Here is an 18123-nt window from a genome sequence, read left to right as displayed (position 1 = left end):
AGTAGGGGCATCTACCTTAATCATCCGTCTGACATCGAAGCCCTTATCATGATGCTCATAACTCTCATCGTCTCCATATTGGGTATAGTGTCTTGGCGGTGGACCTCGACCCCTACCCCGACCTCTACCATGCCCTAGGCCTTAGAAATTATCCCCTATCTGGTCATAACCATCAGCGTGATTATTCTCATTGACTTTCTCAGGGTTAAGGCCTTGGTCCCTAGGTTCAGTGCCAGCTATGTTACGGCTTTACTGTCCATCAGGGTTTTGGGCACTTGTCTCGAGGGCAACCAACTTATCGGTAATGGTTTGGAGATGGGCAACCTATGTCTCCTGTATAGCTTGGCTAGCTTGGATGGTAGCTTGGATGGCTTTCATGAATTCATCCAACTGCTCAGCTTGGGTGGGGGTGTGAGAAAGGTCAGACATATTCTGGTAAGGTCTACCACTATGAATGGACATAAGGAGATGGGCAGCCAAGGTACGATTGCCACTTAAGACTTAAGGTTTACTCAGAATATTCAATTGAGACAGGTAATTATCCCTCTCAGTTTTGAGGTCAGAAATCTCTCTCTCAAGTATGTGCTTTTGGAGGGAACAACGTCCAATGCCATTTGGTCCCGCCAATCTAAGGAAGAAAAGGGTCCTCTAACCTATGGTAACGCTCTCTTAACTCAGACTTGACTACAGACAAATTATGACGGAGACTAGACCTCAAAAGGTAAGACATGTAAACAATGGACAACAGTACCTAATTACCTTAAACCTAGACAAAATCATGCTCTAATACCAAGATGATGTAGGGGGTTCCTAGGTGACTAGGTTTCCTACAAGATTAACTAACTAGGTAGGATAAACTCAAGGGACTTAGGTTGGATAAGATAAGGGAAACTCAGCAAACAAGATTGATATGCAAAATAAAGTGAGACTAATGAGCAATAATAGTTTCAGAAGAAAAACACATAAAACTCACTCAAGCGTTAAGAAGGAATATGGGATAGGGAACGTAGCAACAAGCAAAGTTAGGTTCTAACACTAGCCTATTAAGCACCTAAGATAGATAAGAATCTCATGTTATATGTTCCAAAACCAATCATGCTTGTAATAAGAAAATCAACAACTTCTAAGGTAAAACAGTGGGTAAATAAAGGTCAAACATTGGGCTAAAGGGGAGTTTAATCGAAGTGGATGAAGCAATTAATAAGGGAGCAAAGGGATAATGGAAAGGTTCAGTTCATTACCTATCTGCTGCCCAAATCTGAGGATAAAAGAAAGCAATCCAGATTATTGAAGAAGTGTTCAACAACATTCCGATGGGGCCTTATGCAACTGAGATGATCTCCAATCGATAGTATTCAGCAGCTGCAGTAGTAATGACAATAACCAGGAATAGACACAGTGACAAAGAAAAGAATGGTAGAGGGAGGGAGGCGAGAAAAGAGAGAACTGAAAGAGAGAAAGAGATCGAGAAGGGGGAGAATAGTTAGAGGCGAGAGAGAGAGAGGAATCGTGAGAGAGGGGCGACAACTTCTTTGTGCTTTTCATTCAATAATTCAATAATTCAAAATGATGGCCAATGGCCTTACACTTAAATAGAATAAAACTTCCAAGAATATATATATATATATATATAAAGATATTTAGAAACTCAATTGCTTGAAAGAAAAAAAAAAAAAAAAACTACCTAATAGACCAATAGAAAGAAGTCTTAGTTTCCTATTTATGTAAAATAGTTAAATGACACTAGAATTAAAGCAACGTACTAAAATCAAATAAGATTTGGTGGGGTCCACAAGATCTGCCAAATGGGAGGACAAGGGAGGTCGAACCCAGCGCTGGAAGGCTTGTTCGACTCCTCTCTTTCTTTCTTCTTTCTTGTTTCTTCTAATCCTCCAATCTCAAAGATGGATCTGGTTGGGTTTTCTTCTTCTTTCGACTATACAGTTTGATGCCCCCATCACATGGTAGTTGAGAATTGTGACACTATTGAGTTCTAAGACTGGATCCTTCTTTCTAAACTTCCAGATTAGACAACTCAGTCTGCACCAAAAAACAAAAGAAAAAAAGAAGAAGATTGGCAATTCAGAGCTAAGAAAAAGGGAAAAGGAGATTTTCCACCCATGAACATAGAACAAGGTTTCCTTGTGGTGTCAAATATCAAGCCCCCTGTTTTGCACTGAGTTAACTATCATCATAAATCACACAGAAAGGACTTGGAAACCGGCACAATTTTTGTAAATCATACTAAATGTGCATGATCATGATCACTTTTAAACAATGAAAGGTCGAGGCAGCGGTACCGGAACTGTATGGATAAGCTATCAACTGCTCATGAAATTTGAACAAAACTGCTCATGAAATGAGCAAGAAGGTATTAAGAGAGATGAAAAGTTTAGGTGGAAATGGGGGAGAGCAGATCAGGTTCACGTACGAGAATGTACTAGATTCTAAATCCACAGACCAGGGACGTACGAGAACATTCTCGTACATGAACCTGATCTATTCATGAAATGGGGTACCTAAATTGAGTTATATTAGTAATTAGGTTTATTTTTTTAAATATTAATAATCATTAAGAGACTGGAAACTAACTAATGGACCCACCTGATAAGGGATAAAAAAAAAAATTGACTAACCAATAGTCTGTTTTGGCATGGAATTCAGGACTATTAGTGTTATTGGTCGATTTCGGTCTAACCCGACATGCAGAAAGGGGCCTAGGTTAGCTTGATTTCTGATGACTTAGAAGCCTACAAAATTAATTGACGATTGGAAGCCAAGATAAAATAACGAAATTACCACATTAATTAAATATTATAATTATCAAATTCTGGAAAACAAGGTGATGCCCCAACCCACCCACGACCACGACCACGACCACAACCCTGACCCCGACCTAAATCCAAATCCAAACCCAAACCCACACCCAAACCCAAACCAAGACCAAGACCAAGACCAAAACCCAGATATTCTTGGACTCGAAGCCTTCGTGGATTAGGAGGATGGCGGACTTGAGGCTTTTACCTGTGCAGTGCCTTCACCTTCTCGGACTGCCTCTTATCTGCACCTCTGAGTGGAACTTCTCAATGTATCCAATATTTAAGTTTTGGGAAAAAAAGTTACATGGTCATGTGGTTTTTGAGTTGGACATAGAGAGGGTGAAATGATGGCTTCCGTCTCTATGAAATACAAAATATCTACTATGTTAGTACCCCTAAGGCCCTATGTGCCCCTAACTCATTGGTCCATTGTTGTGCAAGGGATCAGATAGCTAAGTTTTTAGTCCCACCCATAAAGAAGTAAGAGGAAGGTAGAGAGGGATGATAAATTAAGTTCATCCTACTAAGAGGTCTGGAGTCTGGACTTGACCCTCCTTTCTCCATCCTACTAAGTTTCTTGGCATCCAAACATAGTCTTTAGTGCCTAAGAAGGTGGAAAACATATTTACCCATAAGGGCATACTACTAATGAGATTGGTCTCCCCCTAAAATTAAAAAGAGAAAAGGGTTCATATCTTTTTTTCTTCTTGATGGGGGTAGAAAAAGGGGTTCATAATTCATAATTCATAAGGTGGATGGATAGAAAGTGGAGGGATGGTCCAAACATTTGATTTAATTATGTTATAAGTTCAATGAATCCTCTAGATAGTTGTCCTTGTCCCAGCTGGGTCGGTCATCCCTTACCATTTACATTGCTGTTCACATTTTTTTGGTGCTTTCTCTCCTGTTATTACTTCATTTTCCACAGTAGTGATCGAGTGCCGACGGGTTCACAGTTAATTGACATGTGCCATATCCAATTGTGCCGACTTCTGACTACGGCCGTCGAATACTGCCGACTACTGCCGACTATGAACGTACCATTAAAGAAAAAAAGAAGAAAGCGTGTTCCTATATATATTTTTTTTGATGAAAGAAAGCGTGTTCCTATATATATATATATATATATATATATATTTTTTTTTTTTATGTAAGAAAGCGTGTTCCTATATATTTTAGTATTCATACTGTACCAACAACAACTTGATCACGTGGTTCGTACTGTTTGCAGTGGTATATAGGTCGTCCAAATTAAAGAGATAGATGGCAACGCGCCCAGCTGATCGAGAGCCTCAACTACAAGTACGTACGGAACTATTATATATCAGACTCACTAGGTCTCATAATTTTACAATTTTACTATTAAGAAAATCATATATATATATATATATAGGGAGAGGGATAGGTATGCTGTCGATATCAAGTATACTAGCGGATAGCACCAATAGGAATATATGATAGAGTATCATTTAGGAAGGATATGGGATTATTTCAGAAAAAGGGAAGAGAGAGATAGACACAATGGGTGCTAACATACTTGATATCGGCGGCATACCGAACCTTTTCCCATATATATATATATATATATATGTGTGTGTGTGTGTGTGTGTGTGTCTGTGTTCATGTTTCTCTCAATCTATACTTAATTTCCATTCCATCTTCTATACGTATTCCGTGAGAGATATACCCATATAGCCAATATATATTGGTGGGGAATGCTTGACCTACCAATTCAAATTGCTCTATCTCTTGGACTCACTTGATTGTCGAGTTTGGTAGAAAAGAAAGCAAAATACAATACGTAAAAATAGACACAATAAAACAAGATAAATGGTAGGTAGGTAGTGGGAAGAAAATGAATACACTTAATTGACAGGTCCATCTATAAATCCATAATAATTAAGGGAAACCTCATCCAAAAAGGACAAAAAAAAAATAATAATAATAAGGGGTAAAATTATTAATGATAATTTTTTTTTATTAATTTCTCTAATAAAATGGAAATAATTTGTAATCTTATTTTTTTACTCAATAAAAGTAAATATTGCCATTTCCTCGTTTGTATTTAAAAAAATTGAGCACGATGGTGACAACTTTTGATTAGATAAATCACTTTTTAAGAACTTTTCATATCTAAGTTGAAGAAATTTTGAGAATGAGGCAAATAAATAAGGTGTGAAGTTTTAAAAACACCTATAGAGATGTCATTTAGATTGTTTTTTTTAACCAAAAGAAGAAAAAAAAAAAGTAAAAAAATTGTACTATTATTTTTTTTTTTTTTAATTTCAAAATACTCCTTGAGAAATGGTGAAGTTTTCTTGTGCTGCGAAAAAAGAAAGTCTTGGGTGAAGAAATTTAGCCAGAATTGGGTTAGAAAAAAATAATAACAAAGAGAGAAAGGTTCGGTTTTGTATCGGCCCGCAATGCTTTTTTTTTTTTTTTTTGTCGGTGGGTATGCGTGAGTGTGGCTTGGTGGTTTTATGTCTGTTTTGATATACATTGTGGAGTTGATAACAGACGATCGATTCGCCATTGCGAGGCTTCTAGATGATCGAGGTGAGTGTTGCTTCAATGTTTGCAGAGACGAGAAGCATAGGTGAACGGTGGAATCAACATTCGTGCTGGTTTCTACAGTGGCTCTAGAGACTCAAAATATGAAATCAGTTTTTTTTTTTTTTAAAAAAAAAAAAAAGGAAGTTACATATATTCCAAATAATTTTGTAATCAAATAGATGACATTTAGTGAGACCCAATCCTCAATGGCATGGGAACTACAATTGAAATGCTTAGACATCTAATGCAAGAAAGGTTTTTGTTTGAAAGTGTGGCTACTGTCCTTACACCCTTGTGTCAATGTCTCCCATCTTCCTTATAAAATGACCTTCATATCTTCATAGATTGAACCAAAAGAAGGGGCACTGATTGGATCTCCCACAAGCGCAGAAGCCATGTCCCTAGACAAATTAAGAACACTTTCCTATATCTATTAAGGGAAGAAATGAATGAGTCTGAATCCTCTACACACACACACATATGTATGTATGAGTAATTATTCTTCAAGTAGGCTTCTCTTATTAACACATTTTTCACCCAAAATTACTTTTGAAATACGCCTCTTTTAACACATTTTCCACCTAACTCATCCACTAATGTAGAACTTCTCTTCCTTTCATTATTATTAATTTGCTTTTATTTTTTAGCCTTCTTTTGTTACGAATTTTAGAAAACAAACAACGGCAAACTTTCGTCATGTATTTCAATCATTTTATTTTTTGGTGAAGCAAAATAGAGAGAGAGAGAGAGAGAGAGAGAGAGAGTTTTATTTATTTTCATTTTGAAAATGGTTGATGGTATTTTTTAACTGTCACATATTGCGATTTCTATTTTTCAGTTATTTTAAATATATAGTGAGCAAAAGAACTTTGTCTTGTTGACACAAGAAGCATTGGTATACATGACCAATGAGAAGGCATACGCCAACATCTTTGGCATCTTGAGCATCAGGATGAACATAGCCTTTCGCACGACCCATCTCTAAAGTACCTGCACCAGCAAGATAGAGGTTGTTTTCTCCTTATGTAATACATAGAATTAATTTTTCTTCATTTATTAAATTTTTTTTAGGCCCATCCTATTAACTTTGTGAAGCAGACTAGGTGAATCTAGAAGTGCATTTGAAAGTCTCCTCCTTAAATGGTGACATGATTGTTGATTATATTGCTCCTAGTATAATGGGCCATCTTATCGAGGGATAAAAACAGCTGAAAAAAGAAATTTAAGAAGAAAAGGAAGTAGTTTTGAGACTATTTGGATAGCTCTTTGTCTTTCCATTAGTGCTTTCCTGTTGGAGGGATTGTTTTATTTTGACATATGGTTTCGTGGCTTCTGGCTTTTGGTATGGGTGTAGTACCTTATTTTGGTTCCTTCTTTAAGGCTTTTTTCCCCCATTTTTTTTTTTTTTTTTTTACTCCTTCTTGGGCATTTTGGGCCTTTAGGGTTTGTATTTCCATTGAATTATTTATTCACTTAAAGAAAAAAAAAAAAACTTTGGTGAAGAGTATAGACCGGGAGTCAAGGAAGGTGATGATGACATCACCACGGTGATGCCGATATTCATAATTAATTATATGCTCTTGACTTTGCGGCTCCTAGACTTGGGGTCAACCAAATTTTATCCCCAGCTTAAGACGAGTGAGTGACTTACCCTCTCACCTCAAGACCTTGCGCCTCTGAGACGTCGAGTGGGAACGCCCTTGTGCTATGAGCCCCTTTATATTTATTGATTTATAGGGCTCGGTAACGGAACTCCATCCATCCTGGGGCTCTCTCTCTCTTTCTTCCCAAACCAAATACCACACGGACACGGCACATAAAGTCATCCATGGAGTCCAAAATACTGTCTTGTGGAATTCGGCTGTCGAGCTTACCGGAGAGTTACGTGAGACCAAGATCCAAGAGACCTAGGCTCTCGGAGGTGAACTACTGTGAAAACGTTCCGGTGATCGACTTGGCCAGTGCAGACAAGTCCCAAATAAGCCGCCAAATCGGAGATGCATGTCGTTCTTATGGCTTATTCCAGGTTTATTCCTTTACTGATTCCTTTCATTATCCATAATAATTAAACCCAATAACTACTACTAATACTACCTTTTTCATTCTTCACCTGCTATTTAATTTCCATTCATCTTTCTTTACAACGTCTAACTAACGGTATATATGTATGCTGCAAAGTGGTTCATTCTACTATAAATTTTTCTTTTTATTTATTTCCCACCAACCCACACGAATACAAAATCCAACTACTCTAGCTAGCTACATAATCTGTATGTATTATACAGATGTAACTGTATATAGTACTGATGGACAGAATTTGCACTTACGTACGTACGTACGTTGTTGAACTAGTAGGTAATCAACCACGGAGTGGGTTCAGAGTTGACGGAGAGAATGCAAGAGATGGCGCAAGAGTTCTTCGATCTACCGGTGGATGTGAAGATGAAGTATTATTCCGATGATCCATCAAAGACGATGAGGCTATCCACAAGTTTCAATGTCAAGAAAGAGACGGTCCACAACTGGAGAGACTACCTTCGACTCCATTGCTATCCCCTCCAAGACTACGTCAACGAGTGGCCTTCTCATCCACCTTCTTTCAAGTCAGCTTTCTTATCCCTTCCTCTTCCTCATCCTCACCATCGATCGGTTTTCTTTAATTGCTTTTACTATTTTGTTTTTGGTTCCCACTTCCACCACATGATTAACTTGCACTACCATCGTAGACACACGCATCGCAGCACACTTTAGCTTAATTTTTTGGATTCCATGCACACAGTGTTAAGGATCCATGCACTGTCACACACCCTAGCATCTCTCAACCCACTATTATCAAACCCATGTGCACTTATGGGCCGTTTGATTTTGTTTCAATCGTTTCTGTGTCTAGAAACAGCAGAAACGGTTTCTCCCATTTCTGTTCCAAGAAACAATTTTTTTACCTCAAAAAAGTGTTTGATTTTTCTGTTTCAAGAAACGGTTTCTTATGCATGTATCATTAATTACAGTTGAATCATCTGCTTCTTATGTGATTGATTTTTGTTGAATTATTGTCAATTATTTTGAGATGATCTAACCTAAACCAATGGGCAACATAACCCTAATCCATCGCCTCATAAGCCGCTGCGGATCCTTTATTAATAAATCACTGAGATATTACAAACTTCACACGCAGCAGGGAATCCGCCATGTCCATTGCCTTCCTACATCTAGTGTCTATTCGAGTCACTTGGCTCTCCACTAGTTTTTTTTTTTTTGGGGGGGAGGGGTTTGTGTTGGGGGAGGAATAAATTTATTCATTATCAACGTGGACTACTCATGGCAAGACAAGAGTAGAACACATTTTTTGAATCCATGAATTGGAAATAGGCTTAACCATCGTACATATAGTACTCTCCTAAAAAAAGAGTCAGCTATGAAATAAAAGAGGCTGATAAAACAAAAATGTCCTCTAGAATCGATCTATAAGACAGGGGAAGAAGCGATTCCTTTGTAGATAGGAAATTGCATCTCCATTATCCGACTCTATTCTAATCCTCTCTCCAACTTCTACCAAAAAAAACTCTAATCCTCGCATATCTTTCAAAAAATCAATTCAAGCACAGAATAACGAATCATCATCGCTTCTTCGATTGCAACTTCAATAAAAGATGCAGACAATGTTCATACAAAAGTGGGCTCAAATGAAAATCACGGCATATAAAACCCACCTAATCTCCACCAGTTGGAAAGCATAACCCTCTGTTGAAATTGTATATTGGCATTAACATTAATGAGTGTACAATGGTGCTCTTATATAGAGATTACAATTATTGAGTTATAGACAAACTCTATGATCACATGTGGAATCCTATTCCAACTCTGCTGTCTCATGAGGTAGTATTGGACTGCAAGTAGTCTCTAGAGTTTGTGCTCACTAAAAATGCCTATAATGTAGGAGAGGTTGTTGAGTATGAGGATGACTCTAGAGGTTGAGTTCGAGTGGGACGCTAATTGCCCTGATACACCCCCTCAAGGTGGGGATTTGAATGGTCGAATCCGTAGCTTGTCCCGTAGAAAGGAGAACCGTGTAGAGCTGAGAGCTTTGGTAAGGATATCGGCTATCTGGTCATGGGTTGAAATAAACTGCACTTGAAGTTCCTTGGAGGCGACTTTGTCACGAACAAAGTGGAAGTCAATTTCAACATGCTTGGTACGAGCATGAAAGACCGGATTGACCAAAAGGTAAGTGGCCCCAATGTTGTCACACCAAAGAATGGGTGCAATGGAAACAGGGATCCCTAATTCCTCAAAGAGAGAGCGAAGCCAAGTGAGTTCGGCGCAGGCATCAGCCACTGCTTTGTACTCAGACTCGGTGGAGGATCGTGCAACTGTCTTCTACTTCTTAGAGGCCCAGGAGATCAAATTAGAACCCATATAGATGGCATAGCCTCCTGTGGATTTATGATCCGTACTGTCACCAGCCCAATCAGCATCAGAGACTGCTTGTAATTGGAGGGAACTAGATTTGGAGATGAAAAACCCATGATCCTTGGTTCCTTGGAGATAGCGTAGAATCCGTTTGACTAGTGTCCAATGGTCTTCGGTGGGGGTATGCATAAACTGGCAGGCACGGTTCACTGAATAAGCCACATCAGGCCTGGTGAGGGTGATGTATTGGAGAGCACCGACAATGGAGCGATATTTGGCGGGATCTGAAAGAAGGACACCCCCTGTGGAAGATGCTGCAAAGGTGGTGGCCATGGGAGTAGTGACGGGCTTACAGTCAGTCATGCCAGCCCTCTGGAGGAGATCAGTGATGTACCGGTGTTGAGAGAGGAGGACACCATCAAACCGATATAGGGCTTCAATACCAAGAAAAAAGCTGAGACAACCAAGATCCTTGATAGAGAATTCTGAAGCAAGCTGATGAAGGAGAGTCTGAACATGAGTTGGTTGGTTCCCTGTAACCAAGATGTCATCGACGTAGACAAGGACATATGTGACAACAGAGCCCTGCATGTAGATAAATAGTGATGTGTCAGTTTGGGATGACCAAAAACCGGAGCGAGTGAGGAACTCAGTTAACCTGTGAAACCAAGCCCTAGGAGCCTGTTTGAGCCCATAGAGGGACTTGTGGAGGCGACAGACATGATTAGGGCGCAAGGCATCTTCAAAACCCTGGGGTTGAGCCATGTAGACTTCCTCAGATAGAATACCATGCAAGAATGCATTCTGAACATCAAGCTGACGAACAGCCCATCCGTTAGATATGGCCAAGGAGAGGACCGTTCGTATGGAAGTAGGTTTGATGACAGGGCTAAAGGTCTCATGATAGTCAAGACCAGGTTGTTGATGAAATCCTTTAGCAACTAAACAGGCCTTATAGCACTCAAGGGAGCTATCTGCCTTCCGTTTGATGCGGTACACCCACTTGCAGCCAACCAGATTCATAGTTTTCCTGTAAGGCACAAGAGACCAAGTACCATTTCGTAATAAAGCATTAAATTCATCAGACATAGCAGAACGCCAATGAGGAACCTTATGGGCCTGGGAGAAGCATGTAGGTTCAGTCGGGTCAGGTGAGGTGGTGGTAGAGAGGGTCAGGGGGTCAGCATAGAGATCGTGTAGGGTTCTGGTGCGACGGGGTGGGGTGGTAGAGGAGTCAGGGTTAGGGCCGGTTAGGGTTAGGTCAGGTGAGAAAGGAGGGGATATGGGAGAGGGTGGTTCGGGTAGGGGCGGGTTTGGGGTGGCAGGGAGAGGGATGGGTGGATTTGGGAGTGTAGGTAGAGGGCTAGGGTGAGGTTGAGGGGTAGGTATGTTAGGTGCAATGCCCCACGGGGGAGGGGTAGTAAGAGGGGGTTGGGTTGATGAGGATGGTGGTGCAGTGTGAAATGGGAAGGTAGATTCGTCAAATCTGACATGGCAAGATATATAGATACGACGAGTGATGAGATCCATACAACGATAACCATGATGGGAAGGGCTATATCCTAAGAAAACACATGAGGCAGAACGGGGTTCAACCTTGTGATGATTGTAAGGACAGAGCCATGGATAACAAAGGCATCCAAAGATTTTTAGAAAAGAGTAGTCCGGAGAGTTGCCTGTAACTAACTGATGGGGGGATTTGTTACCTGTGATAGAGGAGGGCATGCGATTGATGAGAAAGACTGCGGTTTCAAAGGCATACTCCCAGTAAGCTTGGGGAACAGCGGCATGGGATAGTAGGGTAATCCCAGTTTCAACAATGTGCCTGTTACGACGTTCAACTGTTCCCTGTTGCTCATGAGTATGAGGGCAAGATAACCTGTGTTGGATGCCCAACTTGGCAAAATAAGATGGGAGAGTACGGAATTCTCCCCCCTAATCAGTTTGAATGGCCTTGATGGAGCGAGAGAACTGACGTTCCACCAAGGCCTGAAAAGTACGAAAGGCAGAGTAAACATCAGACTTCAACTTTAAAGCAGTAAACCAAATATATTTAGTATGGTCATCAATAAATATAACAAAATAACGATTCCCATTTGAAGAAACTGTGGGGTGGGGGCCCCATACATCACTAAAAATCAAATCCAAAGGAGAGGAACTACGAGTACTAGTTTCACGTAGTGACAATCTACTAGCTTTGCCCCATTTGGCAAGCAGAACATAAAGAAGGAGACTTCACGAGCTGATGACCCGATAACAAAGACGAAGCACACGTTCATGAGGGTGCCCTAAACGATGATGCCAGCGACTGAAAGAGGAGGCAGAGGCCAGATTGGCATAAGGTGACGCTGGAACGGAATAGAGACCATGCTTACTGTGTCCAGTGAAGAGGGTTTGATTGGTCTTCAGATCCTTCACAGAGAAAAAGGAAGAGTGAAACTCAAAGTAAACATTATTATCACGGCAAAATTACTGAACAGATAACAAAGAACAAGTGAGAGTGGGAACATGTAAAACATTAGAAAGAGAAAATGAACGAGAGGGAGAAGAGATGGAAGCAGTGCCTATGTGAGATATAGGAAGACCCTTACTATTACCAACCACAAGTTGGTTATTACCTGTGTATGGATCATAGGTGGAGAATTGGATTAAGTCAGGGGTGGAATGGTGGGTGGCTCCAGTATCAGGGATCCAAGAGGTGGTGAAGGATTGTGGAGGTGTGGGGTGGTGGGGTGGAGGTGCGATGGTAGGAGGTTGAGGGGTAGGGAAGGGTGTAGTATGGTAGGCATTGGGTTGAGGTGGTGGCCGATTGTAGGGATGGGGAGGGGTAGGTAGAATGGCAGCTCTGGTAGGTCCCTGTGGGCGGTAGTAGCAAGTGTCTGTCTGATGATTAGTGCATCCACAGATTGTGCATGGATTGTGAGCAAATGCATTAGAGTGACCAAATCTACTAGCACGACCACGACCACGGCCTCGGGAGGAGCTTGTACCACGACCACCAGCGGAAGGAAGACCACGACCTTGGTGAGTGATATGGGCTGATGCATCGATGGCAGGATCAACAATGGGAAGGCGTGAGTGCAGAAGGTTCTCGTGACTCATAAGGAGACCATGCATGTCGGTGTAGGAGATGGGTTCCTTTTGTGCCATCATAATGGAGGCAAGGGCTTGATATTCAGTGCGTAGGGCCCTGAAGATGTGGATGTTAAAGTCTTCTGATGGGAGGGGCTTCCCTGCAGCAGCTAGCTCATCGGAGAGATGCTTGGCTCGATGGAGAAACTGAGTAATGGTTTCATCTGGTTTGTGAACCATATTTTGAAGAGAGACGTTGAGAGACAGAATCCTGGTTGTAGATGGAGAACTGAATGCAGCATGGAGTGCATCCCAGATCTCTTTGCTAGTGGTCCGTCCAACTGCTAATGAAAAGGCTTCTTCAGAGAGAGAGGCGATGAGAAGGCTCATAATAAAGGCATCTTGTTCACGCCATGCCTTGGCTTTGATAGGGTCTTGAGGGCAACAATTATCACCGGTGACATAGTCGAAGAGGCGTTGGCCAGTGAGATACGATACGACCTGTGTGCGCCAATAAACATAGTTCTTAGATGTGAGCTTTAGAGATATCATATGATGAACACCAAATAGGGATGTGGGAGGTGGGGATGGTTTGGCCATGGTAGAAGAGGGAGGAGGAGGGTGCTCGGTGGAGCTTTATACGGCTCTTGATACCATGTTGAAATTGTATATTGGCATTAACATTAATGAGTGTACAATGGTGCTCTTATATAGAGATTACAATTATTGAGTTATAGACAAACTCTATGATCACATGTGGGATCCTATTCCAACTCTGCTGTCTCATGAGGTAGTATTGGACTGCAAGTAGTCTCTAGAGTTTGTGCTCACTAAAAATGCCTACAATGTAGGAGAGGTTGTTGAGTATGAGGATGACTCTAGAGGTTGAGTTCGAGTGGGACGCTAATTGCCCTGATACCCTCTGACCTAATCTCATCCCTTCCAATTGGAAATGGCTAGGAGACTGAGGTGGTGGTTATGAGTGCCAGCCCACTACATGAACTTTCAGCGTTGGATATATAAATGTCTTTTTTGCTTCGAGAATATCCCCTCTGTTAGTGGATGGGATATATGTTCGGGCCCTTGAAGGTAAGGGTGTCAATTGGGTATTGATATGGAAAATCGATATCAAAACTGTACAGAATTACTTATTGAAGGTTATTTAGTATGGTTTTGATATGAGAAAATAGATTTTTTTTTCTCAATAGAATTCAGTGTCAGTATCTAAGATAAAATTGTTCGGTATATATCAAACTGTACCAAATTGTCGATATATATATATATATATACATAAAAAGCAAAAATGATAAAAAATATTGTAATGAAACCATACCAAATAACAACTGTACCAAAACATAGGAAATATGTACAATATCGATACTGAAATATAGGATTTTTTCTTGGTATAATAAGTTATCAGGTATTGACTCTTGGCCTACTGTACTGTATCAAAACCATACTAAATATTAGTACCATATAAAATTGACACCTTTAGCTGAAGGTGTACATGAACATGCAGCAAACAAGGGTCATTAGTTAGAAGAGAAGGAATTAGGTTGGATCACCAAACTGTATGTGTAGCTTCACATACAATTTGTACAATTTGATGATGATACATTTTCTTTTTTTTGATAATAATTAGGTGACAATATATGTTCATCAAACACCATTAACAGAACATGAAAGACATTTATGGAAGCAGAAAGATGCTCGATGGGTATTGGTCATTTGGGAAAGAGAGGTTGTTTTAAAAAAATATCATAGGAGATGGGTGTGTCCCACAAGCCACCGGCTTTAAAGAGGATTAAGGAGTACAGGAACAGTATTAGTAGGACATTAGAAGCATTTTTGGATAGCATAGAAACTAAATTTGGTGGTAACAGATGACTATAGTAAATTAATCTTATACTTATGGAGTAAAACAACTTAATATACCTCTAGTCCAGCCATTATTGGACGACATTTTTCATTTGCCAACGTATTTTAGTTCCTACTCTCTTATATGTATTTATAGGGAGTCTACAAGGTTGTTGATTCCTTAGCTAGAAATGTTCTGTCAGTAACATGTACAACAATTTATCTAAATTCCACTCCCTTGTTGGGGAAGACATGTATCCCAACAGCTAAAGGTGTTCTTCATACATAAGAAGTGATATCATTTCATGCAAGGAAAAAAATAGACATAGTGAAGCTAGTGTCCTACTCTTTTAATGTATTTGAAATCCAAATGTTCTCTCACCCTACCCAAGAGTCCCATCTAACAAAAGGAAAGCAAAAGCATGATCCTTATTTTACGTATGTGAAACTGTGGGCATGGTGTCAACAAATTGATAGTGAAGGATATCTTATGAATTTTAGAAATTAGACATATGCTCTAAGTAAGTGTGAAGGGAAAAAAAAAATTAAAATATTTAAAAATCACGTGACAAATTAGGATCATGAGATAAATATTCACATATTTTTTTTCCCCCTTTTTCTTTCGGTAGTATAAGCACACCCATATCAAATGGTAAACAATAAGTACTCTTTTTTTTTTTTCAAAATTAAGGGGGAAGAAAAAAGTCCTCACCCTCCAAATCAAATTGGAGGTTCCCCTTTGTCAAGCTTATCTCTCTCTCAATCTTATCTCTAGCTCATCATTCCTTATCCATTGATGGTAACTGATATTTTATCTGAATCCCTCAATCAACGGGATTTTTGTACTGTTATTCCTCTTTGTATATATCATTACATTTCTTTACCGATAAATAATATCATTGATCAAGTAGAAGAAGCTCTACTCAATACTCATCATCTAAAAAAGTTTTCATTGTTTGTTTGTGTTTGGGATTCTGGAATCTATAGTAATCAAATTTGAAGTCGCTGGTGTATGTCACGTATATTTATATATATATATATATGTGTGTGTGAAGAAGTTTGTGGTGCACCCATGACCCCCTTCCCTTGTTCACCTGCCCTGCTGAGTTTAACATGTTGACATAATGTAGAAAGGGTCAATCATGTGGGAACTTAATTTTCTACCAGAAAAAAAAAAAAAAAAAAACGAAAAAAATGTGTGAACTTAAGTTATTTGTTAGACGAAAGAATGAAAAAACATGATAAAGTAATCATGATTGATTGACATCACAACTCACAATAATCATTATGTACCTCACCCAATTTTTTTTGATAAGGTTATGTACCTCACCCACACTTGGACAGTGGATGGTCGAATAAATAGATATGTGTAGGTATTATTCCCCATTGCCATTTCATGAGGCTTGTCCTCGTCTCTCCACTATAATTAGTAGTCACCTCCACGGCCGGCCCACCATTTAATAAAAACTTACTTTGATAATCATAATCATGTGTAGATTTTTTTTTCCTTTCTTTTCTTTGGTAAAATCATGATTAGAAAACTATTTTGCCCATAAACACCATTAATTAAAATCGTGGAACACAAAAACCCATGAAATCTAAACCATTCTGAAATTTTAAGATCCCCTAGATATTTTGAGCCTCCTACACTGTGGAAAGCTAGGTTGTCGTTGGGTTGGGGGATCAAAATCCTCTGTTTTTCTTGTTTTGCTACCTGTAGAATGCGACACGTGGACAATAAGGAGACCAACGGTCAAGATTGGGTGAGGATTATTACATCCAGTGCGTTGGTCTTAAAGTTGTCCACGTGTCGCGTTTTGCAGATAACAAAACAAGAAAAAACAGGAATGAGAAAAACAGAGGATTATTTTCCGGGTTGGGGACGGTAGTAGTAAAGGAATCACTATCTGGTATTTTAAGATATTAAAAAAAAAAAAGGGATGATTGAAGGAGAGCTAATCGCATAATCAATCACTCAAACGTACAATCACAAATGTTGTTTTGATAGGGAAGTGGTGAGCACATACTGTGGGGAAGTTCGACGACTTGGCTTCAGATTACTCCAAGAAATATCAGAAAGCTTAGGTTTAGAAAGGGAATATATGGAGAAGATGTTGGGTGAACAAGGGCAGCACATGGCCATAAATTACTACCCACCATGTCCAGAGCCGGAGCTGACTTACGGGTTGCCGAGCCATACAGACCCGAATACCATTACCATCCTTCTTCAAGACCCAAATGTGGCAGGCCTGCAAGTGTTAAAAGATGGCAACTGGCTTGCCGTCAATCCCCACCCAAACGCCTTCGTCATTAACATCGGCGATCAGTTGCAGGTAATTCCAGCTAGCTACCTTAAACACAAAATTTCATTAAAATAATTAAAGTAGTAGTTGATTATATATTATTGCAGGCACTGAGTAATGGACGATACAAGAGTGTATGGCATCGAGCCATAGTGAACTCCGACAAGCCAAGGATTTCGATAGCTTCCTTCCTCTGCCCTGCTAATGATGCGATCATTGAACCAGCAAAAGAAGTGGCCGACGATGGATCCCAAGTCCGGGCCTTGTACAGAACCTTTACTTATGCTGAGTACTACAACAAGTTTTGGAGCAGGAACTTGGACCAAGAACATTGTCTTCAACTTTTCACCAACTGAAAAAAATAAAAAAATAAAAAAATAAAAAATAAATATCTGTTACTTGCAGAGCATGTTTGATTTATGCGTGTGATGTCCAGTTGATTTTAGTAGGTATTTAATTTATTATGTGTCTATGCAACTTTGTTGTATGTGCTTCATGTTTGTATGTGGGTAGGAGTTATTGTTACGGTAGAGGCTTTAATAGTTATGTAACTTAATATGATATCTAGTACGTTTATAATTTGTTTGGTTAGCCTATTTAATAGGCACAAGTAGAATTAATGGATATGATTGGAAGTTGCAAAAGTTCTTATTTTCTTTCACAAGAAAAGAGATTTGGCTACCTCCAAATAGATCGGGACATTGTGGCTTCTTCTTATAAATCCAAGAGACATGCACCTCCAAATTATTCAAATATATCTATTTCTTATTTTATTTCTTTGTCTTTATGTTCATATTTATCATTTTTTATTTTCTATTTTCTATTTTATTCTCTTAAGGCATAGGGTGCCTCAACCACCTCAATTTTTTTTTTCTATTTATGTCACGTGGATTTATTTATTTATTTATTTTGGATGAATATGATATTGGTATTAAGTTTTGTAATCATAATCTATCTGCATCAAAGTGCTCCAAATTGGGATATATATATTTTTTGATAAGTACGTTGGGACATGGAGAACATGGTTTTCCTCAACTTGTTTAATGAAAACAATGATGAAAAAAAATGAAGATCAAACTTAAACTTCCATCCATTCTATGAAATTAAAG

General features: G+C 39.4%; 1 protein-coding gene across 1 annotated transcript; it reads left to right on the top strand.

Moving 5' to 3' along the window:
* The first annotated feature begins 7037 nt into the window (after positions 1–7037).
* LOC122088703 (protein DOWNY MILDEW RESISTANCE 6-like) lies at positions 7038–17761 on the top strand. Its single transcript, XM_042658021.1, has 4 exons — positions 7038–7398; positions 7728–7975; positions 16720–17044; positions 17122–17761. The coding sequence occupies exons 1-4, from the start codon at positions 7201–7203 to the stop codon at positions 17368–17370; spliced, it is 1020 nt and encodes a 339-aa protein (XP_042513955.1). The 5' UTR covers positions 7038–7200; the 3' UTR covers positions 17371–17761.
* Positions 17762–18123: the final 362 nt, after the last annotated feature.

The sequence above is a fragment of the Macadamia integrifolia genome, chromosome 9, assembly GCF_013358625.1.
Source record: "Macadamia integrifolia cultivar HAES 741 chromosome 9, SCU_Mint_v3, whole genome shotgun sequence".
NCBI classification, from domain to species: Eukaryota; Viridiplantae; Streptophyta; class Magnoliopsida; order Proteales; family Proteaceae; genus Macadamia; species Macadamia integrifolia.
This window is presented reverse-complemented; position numbering and strand designations above follow the sequence as displayed.

Bases quoted from the DNA above. Each gene is read 5' to 3' on its own strand.
- LOC122088703 (XM_042658021.1), top strand. From the start codon at position 7,201: ATGGAGTCCAAAATACTGTCTTGTGGAATTCGGCTGTCGAGCTTACCG. The intron at 7,399-7,727 runs GTTTATTCCTTT...TTGAACTAGTAG, and splicing joins GTTCTTATGGCTTATTCCAG to GTAATCAACCACGGAGTGGG. The intron at 17,045-17,121 runs GTAATTCCAGCT...ATATTATTGCAG, and splicing joins ACATCGGCGATCAGTTGCAG to GCACTGAGTAATGGACGATA.